This window comes from Thalassophryne amazonica, chromosome 15, assembly GCF_902500255.1.
Source record: "Thalassophryne amazonica chromosome 15, fThaAma1.1, whole genome shotgun sequence".
NCBI classification, from domain to species: domain Eukaryota; kingdom Metazoa; phylum Chordata; class Actinopteri; order Batrachoidiformes; family Batrachoididae; genus Thalassophryne; species Thalassophryne amazonica.
This window is the reverse complement of record NC_047117.1, coordinates 20201353-20217572: the sequence shown is the minus strand read 5'-3', so window position 1 is coordinate 20217572 and position 16220 is coordinate 20201353. Positions and strand designations below refer to the sequence as shown.

General features: G+C 41.8%; 1 protein-coding gene across 9 annotated transcripts in view; it reads right to left on the bottom strand.

Moving 5' to 3' along the window:
• lrba (LPS responsive beige-like anchor protein) overlaps window positions 1-16220 on the bottom strand; it is a 395517-nt gene that overhangs the window by 349685 nt on the left and 29612 nt on the right. For all 9 annotated transcript variants that reach the window (XM_034188370.1, XM_034188371.1, XM_034188368.1 and 6 more), the window contains 3 exons: window positions 5262-5493; window positions 1350-1450; window positions 367-462 (listed from right to left, as the gene is read on the bottom strand). In XM_034188370.1, the coding sequence (XP_034044261.1) occupies window positions 367-462; window positions 1350-1450; window positions 5262-5493 (429 nt within the window). The remainder of the gene's footprint in view (window positions 1-366; window positions 463-1349; window positions 1451-5261; window positions 5494-16220) is intronic.

The window sequence follows — 16220 nt, the reverse complement described above, 5'->3', positions numbered from 1 at the left end:
GTCTCCGTAGGTAGTTGCCAACCAGAACCCAGGACAGTTCCGTAGTGTGGTGGGTGTGGAAACAGGCAACACTAGTACATGTTCCCAGATCTGGCTTGTAAAACCATAATGTGTAGGCAAGAAAGAAGAGTTTGACTGGACTGGATTGATATAATTAGTCTTAATTATTGCCTTTCAAAACTCCCATGAGTATTTAATGGACTTTATTTCCCCCCTCACTATCCATGTACTGAAAGCAGTTCTCTTTTAAGAGTGCTTCATTTTAAATGGTGTCTAAATTTACACCTCCGCGTTCTTTATCTATTGCATAGGGAACATTTTTCTGGTGCACTGGAATACTTGTGTGGCATTACGTGGCGTACTCACAGCCGCATTTTTTCCCGGAAAGTTGAAAAAGGAGTCAGGCCCATTCCTGTGAGCCATGTACTTCAGTACTGACAACAGCTTGACAGCATGATGAGGCTGACAAAAAGAACAAAAACACAAAAGGCTGTTTTAGACCTATGACCAAAAACGCATTTACAGACATGCACACACTGACACGGGAAGTCCAGATGCACACTTAGATGCGTCATAAAAGCAACCACAAATCAAATACAGACCAACAGAAATATCATTTAAAATCTTCATTTACCGCTTCTCATCAGATGTTAACATTCAGAGACACAATTTTATCGCAGAGACAATGAATGAATGAATTACACTGCAAAGTACAAACCACTTTAAAAATTTGTATTAATCAGCGTATGAATTTCAAAAATTCCTGAAATGTTTTTCTCATTTTCAACAAAGTTGTAACATCCCCATCTGCAGAACGTGAGCATCTGTGTTATGCAATTAGCACATCATCTTCATAACCTCATATTACCCAAAGACTAAATTTGGAAAACAGCAGTTGTAAGTGTTGCAGAGTCATGGCAGAGTGAGATAAAATTTAAAAGAATAAAAGAAAGCTGCCCTATTTTCTTGACAATGTGATTAGTGTGAGTGATCAATGGGCTGCTGCGCCTCTCTTCCTCACTTCATCCTTTTCCTTTTTCTGTGTCACTAATCTGATTCTGCAAGGACAGAGTAACTTATCTTCCCTACACATCATGCATCTTCAGCTCATGACAGCCAGACAAACAAAATCTGTTTTATCAGGGAGTTTGAGACAAAACTCTGGAACAAAAATTCTTCAACTCCCTACTGTAGAATGAAGAGAGAAAGAAAATATCAATAATGTAGTGCCACTCTGGAGTAACTGCAGAGCAGCAGCCTGGTTTCACTTGAAGATGTTGGCCTCGCGGCCTATTGCTGGCACGTCCCTTATCAGACAGACACATCACCATAACATGGATCTGACTCACCCATTGACCTTTCTCCCCTTGGAGCTTGCTGAAGAAAAGTTTCAGCTCTTTTACTGTGATGCTGTAGCTGGCAAGAACACCCAACATATCCACCAGCAGGTCTGCAAGACAAACGTACCCACCCACATCAGACATCAGCGGTGAAACGCACCAGTTAAATCTGGCACATTAAAACTGAATGAATGACAAGATATTGCACCCTGAGGTGTGAAGAAACTCAAAGCTGAAGACAAGTTTGAGGAAACATCTGAAAAAACCTTTAGTTTTTGGTTGACTCCTGACTGAGCTACTGCCTCAGTGAAAGCTGGTGAGAAACAGATTAATTAGCCGGGGTTTCACAAGAATTCCCATCAGAAGCAAATGTATTCAGCAAAGTCAAAAAGCAGTGGTTCTTGTGATGTAATCAATTCTCTTTAGCCCTATTTGGATGGAATTAGCTTTATATAGGATGTGGAGTAAAGTACGTAATTTTACCAGAGGACATTTGAAGTATTTATGGTTGGTTTACGCTGAATAAAAAAAACTTCAGGATAAATGAGAGATGGGAGTGGCTACTTGAGAAACAGGCCTGACACACTGCCTTTTACGGTTTTTAAAAAATATATAAAATAAAATTACCAGGCTTCTGCACTTTGTTCTTTTACCAATTCTGCACTCTCTCGGCTCTGTAACAGAATGGATTCTTGTCTACAGTCGCTTTCTATTGTGTGTCTACAGTCACTTTGTCTGTGCAGAGCAGCGGTGCAAACTGCATGTGCCAAATCGGAACAGGTGGTCCAAACACCTCTCACACAAACACAAAGAGTGATTGTGTAACGTGTTAACGTGTCGCTTTATTTTTTTAATCTGCTGGCTCAGGGGGTGGGTAACGTTAGACATTATTCTCGTGAAGCACCTTGAGGTGACTTATGTTGTGATTTGGTGTTGTATAAATAGTGAACTGTATAAACAGTGAACTGAATTCTTGTGCACCCAGAGCTGTGCGCTTTGCAGTGGACTCTGTAAACATGCTAAAGCAGAGCAGCTGGTCTGAAGATGCACAGTGAGGGAACGCACAGAGTTGACAAAAACATAATCACCTAATTCCATAGTCGTAATATGTGTGAGCAAAGTTATACCGAAATTACTTTTAAAAAGTATGGGGGAGTTTGGGGGAGGTGACCAGAGGATCCTCTGTTCAAACCCTGCCAGACCGGAAAATCACTAAGGGCACTTGGGCTAGGTCCTTAATCCTACAGTTTGTCCTGGTGTGCAGTTGAGCACCTTGCATAGCAGCACCCTGACTTGTGTGTATGTGTGTGTGTATGGGTAAATGTGAGACATTGTTGTAAAGCACTTTGAGTTTCTGATTCAGATGGAAAAGTGCTATAAAAATGCAGAATGAATGAATGTCAAATCTGTTGGTGAGTTCACTTGAGATAAACTCAAAAAGTCCTTTTCCACAAGGGATTACTGACATATCTATCTGCATGAGATAACTATAACCAGAGGTCGCTTACATGGATTATTTTACAGAATGCAAAAGGTGATCAAGCCTTTACTAACACGAGAGCACAAAGTCCATAAAAATGACTGAAATGATGCATTCAGAGAAACTTTGATATTAATTGCATTACCCCACCTCTCCGTGTCAAACTAATCCCATCCAATTAGGGTTTTAATGACTAAAATCTTTAATTACACGTGGATGATCTAAATATTACAATGATGTCGAGGCTTACAGGAGGCAGATGTTACAAAAAAAAAGTTTTGTGCAGATTCCTAATTAAAACACTGATTATCCTTACTATGTACCACCTTCCATTATTTGTTCCTGGCCAATGAGGGACTAAAGTTCTAAAGCTCCGTTACTAATGAGTATGTGCATATATACTTTCCTTAAATTATATCTGACAAGGTTTGTCATGCAAATATGAAAGTTCAGCTGTAGCACTCTCGCCAACACAGCTAGCATTTCAGACCAGCCCAGTTATGTGAGGGAAACAGATTCAGTTTTTTTGGGGTGAGAAAACTAATGGCAGTGCCTCAGTAAGTAAAACATCTTTTTGCTTTATCTCATACAAGAGCCTCACCAACCACCAGAGTTCAGTCAGATTCAGGATTTGTGTGGTGCTGAAATTTACTAAAACCACTCCATTCACCCTCCTTGTTACTGTTGGGCTCCATCAGCTTTGCTTCACTGCACAACCCCTCTAGGCCAGTACTGTTCTAGCTCAGAAGTGTTCACTGAGCTGAACTCAGTAAGATTAATTTGTTCTAATGTCCAGATGGACAGCAGCGTAAACAGAAACTCTGTATAAGAGGAATGTGTCCTTATTTGCGGCAGTGTATCATCAAACCTACAACACTGGTCCACTTGGTGCTGGTTGCCATTGTCAACAAACTGACAATGGTGAATGTGTCACCATTTTAGTAAATTGGCTGCATTTACAGTGGGTAAAATACGAGGTCTGTCCGTAAAGTATCGTACCTTTTTATTTTTTTCAAAAACTATATGGATTTCATTCATATGTTTTTACGTCAGACATGCTTGAACCCTCGTGCGCATGCGTGAGTTTTTCCACGCCTGTCGGTGACGTCATTCGCCTGTGAGCACACCTTGTGGAAGGAGTGGTCCCGCCCCCTCGTCGGATTTTCATTGTCTGGAAATGGCAGAATGAAAAGGACTTTTTTCCATCAGAATTTTTTCAGAAGCTGTTAGAGACTGGCACCTGGAAACCATTCGAAAAATTTATCTGGCTTTCAGTGAAAATTTTACGGGCTTCACAGAGAATAAGGACTTTAACTACAGGTTTAAGGACCCCTTTAAAGGACGGTCGGTGCGCCGCGCTGCGAGCTGCGACGATGCGGCACAAACCACTGGATCATTTCTAAGCTGATGGCTCTGTGGATACAAGGCCGTCGTGTGCTCTTTCTCTGGTTATCACAAGACCTGGACATCAGCCATTTTCCGGCAGATTTCACTTTTAACAAGAGATTTTGTCATGGAAAGCCGCGCGGAGGCTTCGCGCGTCACGACCGATTCGCTGATGAAGCGAGACAAAGGAACACCTCCGTTTCGGCGTGTTAGAGGACAAGTTGGGACATGTCCAGCTCTCCACAAGTTCTTTTATACTCACTCGACTGGTAAGCACTGAAAGCCGAGATAGACATGTCCCAACTTGTCCTCTAACACTCCGAAACGGAGGTGTTCCTTTGTCTCGCTTCATCAGCGAATCGGTCGTGACGCACGAAGCCTCCGCGCGGCTTTCCATGACAAAATCTCTTGTTAAAAGTGAAATCTGCCGGAAAATGGCTGATGTCCAGGTCTTGTGATAACCAGAGAAAGAGCACACGATGGTCTCGTATCCACAGAGCCATCAGCTTAGAAATGATCCAGTGGTTTGTGCCGCATCGTCGCAGCTCGCAGCGCGGCGCACCGACCGTCCTTTAAAGGGGTCCTTAAACCTGTAGTTAAAGTCCTTATTCTCTGTGAAGCCCGTAAAATTTTCACTGAAAGCCAGATAAATTTTTCGAATGGTTTCCAGGTGCCAGTCTCTAACAGCTTCTGAAAAAATTCTGATGGAAAAAAAGTCCTTTTCATTCCGCCATTTCCAGACAATGAAAATCCGACGAGGGGGCGGGACCACTCCTTCCACAAGGCGTGCTCACAGGCGAATGACGTCATCGACAGGCGTGGAAAAACTCACGCATGTGCACGATGGTTCAAGCATGTCTGACATAAAAACATATGAATGAAATCCATATAGTTTTTGAAAAAAATAAAAAGGTACGATACTTTACGGACAGACCTCGTACGTATTGAACACGTCACCATTTTTCTCAGTAAATATAATTCTGAAGGTGATATTGGGCAGCGCAGTCTCATTTGAGGGCATATGTCTTTGTTTTCCCCACAAAGTGTGGCTCTACCTGCAATCATGCTGTCAGTGGTGGATATTCGTTGCAGCACCAGCTGGATGAGACCCACTTCAGTACAAGCCTGCAGGTTGCGCACGCTCTTCTTCAAGATGGCCGTGAAAATGCTCCAGACCTCAGCCTGACAGGTGGGCTCACACTTGTCCAGCAGCTCCACCATGCACACAATGCTGTCCAGCTCCTGGATGATGAAGTTCATCTCCAGGTCAAACTGGCCGCCAACCAACTGGGGGAGAAATGCCAAGGGAGAGGTGAAGACAGAGAGGGGAAAAAACTGTCAGTGAAATTATGAGCAACAAGACTCAGCTGTAAATGTGGCTTACTACCAGCAACACATCAACAGCTTCAGTTTTTATGCATGTGTTCAAATTTGTCTGTGTGCAGACTCCAAAAGAGATGATTAATCATGTATCAGGGCTGCTGCTAGCCAAGTAGATTAAAGGTCAAAGCAAAAACGCAGGCTTCTGTATGTCTGTCAGCAAGTGTTACAACAACTAGCCTTCAAATGCAGATAATCCCCGAGGGAGGAAAACCAGCAACAATTCAGTAAATAAACTACCCTTTGTATCAAACATGAACCAGACAAATCCATCAGGATGTCCTCGGGTGCTATAGGAACATCCCCAACACACACACACACACACACCAAATTGACCTGAAGATAAAATTCATTTTAGAGCAGTGGTTTCAAACTCCAATTACCCATCAGCCCCCGAGTGGGTTCTATCCCTGCTCAGGAGCCACATAAACAACTAAACCCCCCCCCCAAAAACCATTTTTTTCTTTACTTTTCCCCAATTTAATGTTCAACTAGCACATTGCCTGTGGGGATCCACTGGTTCTAGATTGGGTAGTGTTTATAAAATAGCTAACATTTTTCAAGGGTGGTACGAAATTAAGCAAAGTTTCTATAATGATTTTAACTGAAAGTACGGGAAGTTAAAATGAGAAAGTTTTGTGAATAATTTTATTTAGTTGACATCATGTTTTACAACTGGGATGGTTGAGAAATTTTCTTTGTTCAGAGCTTATCAGGATACCAGGGACAGATTAATGGTGACATCAAAGTCCATTGTTCACTATTGTTACCTAATATCCCTAATTTCTCCCAAAATATTAGTCCTATCAACTTTCCGTTTACATGGTGTTCATCCTTGACTCAAAATACATAAGCATACAAAACGACAAATGTCCCCAGTTTCTCCATGATTGAAATTACACACACACACACACACACACACACACACACACACACACACACACACACACACACACACACACACACACACACACACACACACACAGAGGCCACTTGGCGTTTAATATATAGATGTAACACCACACCATTTTAGTTGTAGTTTGACTTCTTCTAACTTGTAGCTGCTGTATACCTGGTATCGGTTCTGCAAATACAATATTTGTTTTGATGTGCTGGGTAGTAGATTCCAAGAATGGCTAGGATGTGAAAAATCACTCTTCCCTCTCCGATATGGCTCAAAACATGACTCTAGGACAACAGAACTCTTAAGATTTTTAAGATTCACCATCAAAAAATCCTTATAGTTTATCAAATATATATAGCACCAAATCACAACAACAGTTGCCCCAAAATGCTTTATATTGCAAGGCAAAAGCCATACAATAATTACAGAAAAACCCCAACGGTCAAAACGACCCCGTGAGCAAGCACTTGGCGACAGTGGGAAGGAAAAACTCCCTTTTAACAGGAAGAAGCCTCCAGCAGAACCAGGCTCAGGGAGGGGCAGTCTTCTGCTGGGACTGGTTGGGGCTGAGGGGAGAGAATCAGGAAAAAGACATACTGTGGAAGACAGCAGAGATCAATCACTAATGATTAAATGCAGAGTGGTGCATACAGAGCAAAAAGAGAAAGAAACACTCAGTGCATCATGGGAACCCCCCAGCAGTCTAAGTCTATAGCAGCATAACTAAGGGATGGTTCAGGGTCACCTGATGCAGCCCTAACTATAACCTTTAGCAAAAAGGAAAGTTTTAAGCCTAATCTTAAAAGTGGAGAGGGTGTCTGTCTCCCTGATCCGAATTGGGAGCTGGTTCCACAGGAGAAGAGCCTGAAAGCTGAAGACTCTGCCTCCCATTCTACTCTTACAAACCCTAGGAACTACAAGTAAGCCTGCAGTCTGAGAGCGAAGCGCTCTATTGGGGTGATATGGTACTAAGAGGTCCCTAAGATACGATAGGACCTGATTATTTAAAACCTTATAAGTAAGAAGAAGAATTTTAAATTCTATTCTAGAATTAACAGGAAGCCAATGAAGAGAGGCCAATATGGGTGAAATATGCTCTCTCCTTCTAGTCCCCGTCAGTACTCTAGCTGCAGCATTTTGAATTAACTGAAGGCTTTTCAGGGAACTTTTAGGACAACCTGATAATAATGAATTACAATAGTCCAGCCTAGAGGAAATAAATGCATGAATTAGTTTTTCAGCATCACTCTGAGACAAGACCTTTCTAATTTTAGAGATATTGCGCAAATGTAAAAAAGCAGTCCTACATATTTGCTTAATATGCGCATTGAAGGATATATCCTGATCACAAAAGACTCCAAGATTTCTCACAGTATTACTAGAGGTCAGGGTAATGCCATCCAGAGTAAGGATCTGGTTAGACACCATATTTCTAAGATTTGTGGGGCCAAGTACAATAACTTCAGTTTTATCTGAATTTAAAAGCAGGAAATTAGAGGTCATCCATGTCTTTATGTCTGTAAGACATTCCTGCAGTTTAACTAATTGGTGTGTGTCCTCTGGCTTCATGGATAGATAAAGCTGGGTATCATCTGCGTAACAATGAAAATTTAAGCAATGCTTTCTAATAATACTGCCTAAGGGAAGCATGTATAAAGTGAATAAAATTGGTCCTAGCACAGAACCTTGTGGAACTCCATAATTAACCTTAGTCTGTGAAGAAGACTCCCCATTTACATGAACAAATTGTAATCTATTAGATAAATATGATTCAAACCATCGCAGTGCAGTGCCTTTAATACCTATGGCATGCTCTAATCTATGTAATAAAATTTTATGGTCAACAGTATCAAAAGCAGCACTGAGGTCTAACAGGACAAGCACAGAGATGAGTCCACTGTCTGAGGCCATAAGAAGATCATTTGTAACCTTCACTAATGCTGTTTCTGTACTATGATGAATTCTGAAACCTGACTGAAACTCTTCAAATAGACCATTCCTCTGCAGATGATCAGTTAGCTGTTTTACAGCTACCCTTTCAAGAATTTTTGAGAGAAAAGGAAGGTTGGAGTTTGGCCTATAATTAGCCAAGATAGCTGGGTCAAGTGATGGCTTTTTAAGTAATGGTTTAATTACTGCCACCTTAAAAGCCTGTGATACATAGCCAACTAATAAAGATAGATTGATCATATTTAAGATTGAAGCATTAATTAATGGTAGGGCTTCTTTGAGCAGCCTGGTAGGAATGGGGTCTAATAGACATGTTGATGGTATGGAGGAAGTAACTAATGAAAATAACTCAGAACAATCGGAGAGAAAGAGTCTAACCAAATACCAGCATTACTGAAAGCAGCCAAAGATAACGACATGTCTTTGGGATGGTTATGAGTAATTTTTTCTCTAATAGTTAAAATTTTATTAGCAAAGAAAGTCATGAAGTCATTACTAGTTAAAGTTAAAGCAATACTCGGCTCAATAGAGCTCTGACTGTCAGCCTGGCTACAGTGCTGAAAAGAAACCTGGGGTTGTTCTTATTTTCTTCAATTAGTGATGAGTAGTAAGATGTCCTAGCTTTACGGAGGGCTCTTTTATAGAGCAACAGACTCTTTTCCAGGCTAAGTGAAGATCTTCTAAATTAGTGAGACGCCATTTCCTCTCCAACTTACGGGTTATCTGCTTTAAGCTGCGAGTCTGTGAGTTATACCACGGAGTCAGGCACTTCTTATTTAAGGCTCTCTTTTTCAGAGGAGCTACAGCATCCAAAGTAGTGCTCAATGAGGATGTAAAACTATTGACGAGATAATCTATCTCACTCACAGAGTTTAGGTAGCTACTCTGCACTGTGTTGGTATATGGCATTGGAGAACATAACAATGAAGGAATCATATCCTTAAACCTAGTTACAGCGCTTTCCGCAAGACTTCTACTGTAATGAAACTTATTCCCCACTGCCGGGTAGTCCATTAAAGTGACCATAAAAAGTTGGTAGCCTTCGAACAAATGCAACTATTGGTAATCTTTTAAAAGTAGGTCAAGGTCACTGGACTTCAAAACCATGCGAAGTACTCCTCCAAGGCATGTACCCACCAAATATGATGTTTCTGCGAGCAATAGGTGACAAGGTACATTGTGGCGAACACATTTCAGGCGAAGGATTTGACAGTTGTGACCACTGGTGACCTTGAAAAGTAGGTCAAGGTCACCACCCTTCAAACCCATGCGAAGTACTCCTCCAAGGCATGTACCCACCTAATATGAAGTTTCTGCAAGCAATAGGTGACAAGGTACATTGTGGCGAACAAATTTCAGGCGAAGGATTTGACAGTTGTAACCACTGGTGACCTTGAAAAGTACGTCAAGGTCACCACCCTTCAAACCCATGCGAAGTACTCCTCCAAGGCATATACTCACTATATATGTAGTTTCTGCGAGCAATAGGTGCTGAGCTACAGTGCGGCGAACAAATTTCAGGAGAAGGATTTGACAGTTGTGACCCCTGGTGACCTTGAAAAGTAGGTCAAGGTCACCACCCTTCAAACCCATGCGAAGTACTCCTCCAAGGCATGTACCCACCAAATATGAAGTTTCTGCGAGCAATAGGTGACAAGGTACATTGTGGCGAACAAATTTCAGGCGAAGGCTTTGACAGTTGTGACCACTGGTGACCTTGAAAAGTAGGTCAAGGTCACCACCCTTCAAACCCATGCGAAGTACTCCTCCAAGGCATGTACCCACCTAATATGAAGTTTCTGCAAGCAATAGGTGACAAGGTACATTGTGGCAAACAAATTTCAGGCGAAGGATTTGACAGTTGTAACCACTGGTGACCTTGAAAAGTACGTCAAGGTCACCACCCTTCAAACCCATGCGAAGTACTCCTCCAAGGCATATACTCACTATATATGTAGTTTCTGCGAGCAATAGGTGCTGAGCTACAGTGCGGCGAACAAATTTCAGGAGAAGGATTTGACAGTTGTGACCCCTGGTGACCTTGAAAAGTAGGTCAAGGTCGCCACCCTTCAAACCCATGCGAAGTACTCCTCCAAGGCATGTACCCACCAAATATGAAGTTTCTGCGAGCAATAGGTGACAAGGTACATTGTGGCGAACAAATTTCAGGCGAAGGCTTTGACAGTTGTGACCAGTGGTGACCTTGAAAAGTAGGTCAAGGTCACCACCCTTCAAACCCATGCGAAGTACTCCTCCAAGGCATGTACCCACCAAATGTGAAGTTTCTGCGAGCAATAGGTGCTGAGCTACGGTGCGGCGAACAAATTTCAGGAGAAGGATTTGACAGTTGTGACCACTGGTGACCTTGAAAAGTAGGTCAAGGTCACCACCCTTCGAACCCATGCAAAGTACTCCTCCAAGGCATGTACCCACTATATAAGTCGTTTCTGCGAGCAATAGCTGCCGACATACGTTGTGGTGAAGGACTGGACAGTTCTGACCATTGGTGACCTTGAAAAGTAGGTCAAGGTCAATGGCCTTCAAACCCATGCAAAGTACTCCTCCAAGGCATGTACCCACCAAATATGAAGTTTTTGCGGGCAACAGGTGCCAAGGTACATTGCGGCGAACAAATTTCAGGTGAAGGATTAGACAGTTGTGGCCACTGGTGACCTTGAAAAGTAGGTCAAGGTCAATGGCCTTTGAACCCACGCGAAGTACTCCTCCAAGGCATGTACCCACCAAATAGCTATGTTGCGGCGAACAAATTTCAAATGGACAGACAGACGGACGGACGGACAACCCGGATGCTATATGCCCCGCCGCATGGCGCAAGTGCTGAGCAGGGCATAAAAATACATTTTATTCATCCAATGATAAATGTGTGCAACTGATATAAATGAGCCTGATAGGTGATCTTCAGTAAAAGCTTGTGCAGGGGGAATTGTGTTGTGTATCTTGCCACAGAGTAATGCTCTTTATGTCTACAAATAAATTGTATGAGCCATAAATGTCATAAATTGTCACTTCTTAATAGTTGTGATGACAGTTTTATTACTGAACCCTGCCTAATAGAAAAAGATAAAGAAAATAACAATGCTGGGTGTCAAATTTATATTGTAAGTAAGGCTGTTTGGACAGACTCAAGGAGATGTGACAGGCAAAGCAAAAATAAATAAATAAATTTACAAAAAGAAAAATGAATACATGTCGGATAAACCTGGCCATTAACCAGAAAGGTTGATTAACCTTGGGTGGGTTTGTGTGTGTTTATACACATGAGATATAAAACAAGGGAAACTGTGGGAAAATAGACATCACACGTTCCAAAATTACAATAAAGCCACAAAACTGCCTCATCTTTGACCCGCATCCTTTTAACCTTATTGTAGAGAAAAATCTATTTATTCTCTCATGACAATAAAAAAAGGATACTACCCATCACATTTGTTTAAAGTCCAGGGGTTTTACCACCCATATACAGTTTGAGGACATAAGGCCTGACATTTTCGCAATGCACAATTTCAAAAGGCTCATTTACCCTTGCACTATAATCCATTTACCCTCTTGCAATACTCCTTTCTATCATTACGTGGGAATAAAAGACAGAGACTACAATATGAAAAGATTTCATCTAATATACAAGACCACTACGAGGTCTGTCCAAAAAGTAACGGACCTTTTTATTTTTTTCAAAAACTATATGGATTTGAATCACGTGTGATTGCATCAGCCAAGCTTGAACCTTCATGCGCATGCGTGAGTTTTTTCACGCCTGTCGGTTGCGTCATTCGCCTGTGGGCAGGCTTTGAGTGAGCACTGGTCCACCCCTCTCGTCGGATTTCTTTTTCTGAGAACTTCCTGAGAGACTGCTGCTTTGCTCCATGAAATTTTTTTCAGAAACTGTTAGAGGCAGGCAGTTGGAAACCATTCGATAGATTCAGTTGGATATCTGTCGGCGTCACGCGGATTATGGACTGTTAAAACCTTTTTAAAGACGGCCCACAGCGGCGGAGGGCCGAGCGGCCATTCGACAGGCTGGATCGACCAGATCATTTCTAAACTGAACGCTGTGTTGATCCGGGACATCATGTGACTACCACAGAAACGGCAACAGAGCTGGACATAGCACTTTTGCGGCACATTCCACTGTTACAGGAGATTTTGTAATGAAAGACGTGCGGAGGATTTCACGCGTGGGCATGAAGCAGCTCAGGACGCGCAGCAAAAAAAAAAACCCTCTGTGTTGGAAACCATTCAGAAGATTCAGACGACTTTCGATGGCTTTCAGTCGAGTGAGTATCCGAGAAATAGATAACAGCTGGACATGCCACAACATGTCCAGTGAGACTTCCAAGACGGAGGTGTTTTTTTGCTGCGCGTCCTGAGCTGCTTCGTGCCGACGCGCGAAATCCTCCGCACTACTTTCGGGAGGTTGGGATGGACCTGTTGTTGCCCTGGCTACAGCCAACCACCACTGCCCTGAGTCTGACCTGTTGACTTAGACCTCAGACTTCATTAAAACATTTTAAGGAAGAACGCAGGCAAAAACAAGATATGCCGGTCTCGTACAGGGTTCTAGCTACTGCAAATTTCTGCTTGGCTCTCAGGTTCAAATTGGCTTTGCTGCCCAGCCCGGATTTTCTGAAAAATTAACTGAAATGCACCGTTGCATCAGAAAGTGTTGAGAACGTTTAGCATTGCTATGAGACCCAGATGTGAAATTATGAGATAAGGTAGCCTCATGCACAGGAGTGACAACAGAGGACTATTTTTTGTTGTTTATTTGGATTTGAAATTCTGCAGCGGAAGGAAAGCTTGAGGACTACTCTGTTGGGGGAAACAGAAAACAGAAAAGAAGAGAGAAGGAGAATGAGGAATGTGTGGGGATGTTCAGCCGAGGGTTCAGCTGTGTTCATTGCAATCATCTGACGCAGCATCACATTCCCGCACTAATGCGGTCTTCTTGTAGCTGAACATTAACAGACCCCCTCCAGAAGAATTTCCATACACTGAAGCTGTCAAATTATGGGCACAACAGAAAGAGAGGAGATACAAAGTCAGACTTGTGTAACAAGTACACAGCCTTATACAGGTAAGATTTATAGAATAAAATACACTCAATAATAAAGCACAAACACTTTCATTTCATGTAGGAACTGTAATTTATTTTATTAACTTAGACTGACAGAAACATTTAAAAAAAAGCACTTTGATATTGCAAATATTACAACATAAATGTCATTTTTTTTTTGTCTGTGATTCTTGCTTTCAATGCATCTAATACAAAATTAGTCAAAATTAGTTAAAAAAAGGGCTTGCCAATAACGTTTTAGAGGTATCAAACCCTATAGCTTCATCTTACTGCACTTGCTACGCTTCGCAATCACATAATTTACCCAGCACTAAAATGGTCCTAGCTAGAACCCTGGTCTCATATTATCCCAACAGAAAATCTGTACCCCATTAGCAATTCCCCTTCCAATTTAGGTCTTTAGCAAGTCTTTGGTAAATCACATAGCTCACCACAGAGTAGCATGTGTTAACACAGCAGTGAATGCCTCTGACTATGGCCAGGTCTGCCTATAACAGATGCTGGATACCATTTTTCCATGGTAACTGTTGATTTATGAGCCTGACACTGCAGGCAAGCCATCCATCCATCAGAGTCAGTTGAACAGGTGGATAGAGAACAAAGAGGAGGATGGAGAAAACGCCACATTGCAGTGACATACACTTGGAAGTCACAAGGATAATTTGCAAAATTGTTAAGCCTAACCTATTATTGGTGAGGTGTTTGAATTCAAAAGAAACCAAAAATCATCCTGGTATATATTTTTCCACTCCTAACAGTGTAATATCAATCAATCAATCAATCAATTTTTTTTATATAGCGCCAAATCACAACAAACAGTTGCCCCAAGGCGCTTTATATTGTAAGGCAAGGCCATACAATAATTATGTAAAACCCCAACGGTCAAAACGACCCCGTGAGCAAGCACTTGGCTACAGTGGGAAGGAAAAACTCCCTTTTAACAGGAAGAAACCTCCAACAGAACCAGGCTCAGGGAGGGGCAGTCTTCTGCTGGGACTGGTTGGGGCTGAGGGAGAGAACCAGGAAAAAGACATGCTGTGGAGGGGAGCAGAGATCAATCACTAATGATTAAATGCAGAGTGGTGCATACAGAGCAAAAAGAGAAAGAAACAGTGCATCATGGGAACCCCCCAGCAGTCTACGTCTATAGCAGCATAACTAAGGGATGGTTCAGGGTCACCTGATCCAGCCCTAACTATAAGCTTTAGCAAAAAGGAAAGTTTTAAGCCTAATCTTAAAAGTAGAGAGGGTGTCTGTCTCCCTGATCTGAATTGGGAGCTGGTTCCACAGGAGAGGAGCCTGAAAGCTGAAGGCTCTGCCTCCCATTCTACTCTTACAAACCCTAGGAACTACAAGTAAGCCTGCAGTCTGAGAGCGAAGCGCTCTATTGGGGTGATATGGTACTATGAGGTCCCTAAGATAAGATGGGACCTGATTATTCAAAACCTTATAAGTAAGAAGAAGAATTTTAAATTATATTCTAGAATTAACAGGAAGCCAATGAAGAGAGGCCAATATGGGTGAGATATGCTCTCTCCTTCTAGTCCCCGTCAGTACTCTAGCTGCAGCATTTTGAATTAACTGAAGGCTTTTTAGGGAACTTTTAGGACAACCTGATAATAATGAATTACAATAGTCCAGCCTAGAGGAAATAAATGCATGAATTAGTTTTTCAGCATCACTATGAGACAAGACCATTCTGATTTCAGAGATATTGCGTAAATGCAAAAAAGCAGTCCTACATATTTGTTTAATATGCGCTTTGAATGACATATCCTGATCAAAAATGACTCCAAGATTTCTCACAGTATTACTAGAGGTCAGGGTAATGCCATCCAGAGTAAGGATCTGGTTAGACACCATGTTTCTAAGATTTGTGGGGCCAAGTACAATAACTTCAGTTTTATCTGAGTTTAAAAGCAGGAAATTAGAGGTCATCCATGTCTTTATGTCTGTAAGACAATCCTGCAGTTTAGCTAATTGGTGTGTGTCCTCTGGCTTCATGGATAGATAAAGCTGGGTATCATCTGCGTAACAATGAAAATTTAAGCAATACCGTCTAATAATACTGCCTAAGGGAAGCATGTATAAAGTGAATAAAATTGGTCCTAGCACAGAACCTTGTGGAACTCCATAATTAACTTTAGTCTGTGAAGAAGATTCCCCATTTACATGAACAAATTGTAATCTATTAGACAAATATGATTCAAACCACCGCAGCGCAGTGCCTTTAATACCTATGGCATGCTCTAATCTCTGTAATAAAATTTTATGGTCAACAGTATCAAAAGCAGCACTGAGGTCTAACAGAACAAGCACAGAGATGAGTCCACTGTCCGAGGCCATAAGAAGATCATTTGTAACCTTCACTAATGCTGTTTCTGTACTATGATGAATTCTAAAACCTGACTGAAACTCTTCAAATAGACCATTCCTCTGCAGATGATCAGTTAGCTGTTTTACAACTACCCTTTCAAGAATTTTTGAGAGAAAAGGAAGGTTGGAGATTGGCCTATAATTAGCTAAGATAGCTGGGTCAAGTGATGGCTTTTTAAGTAATGGTTTAATTACTGCCACCTTAAAAGCCTGTGGTACATACCCAACTAACCAAGATAGATTGATCATATTTAAGATCGAAGCATTAAATAATGGTAGGGCTTCCTTGAGCAGCCTGGTAGGAATGGG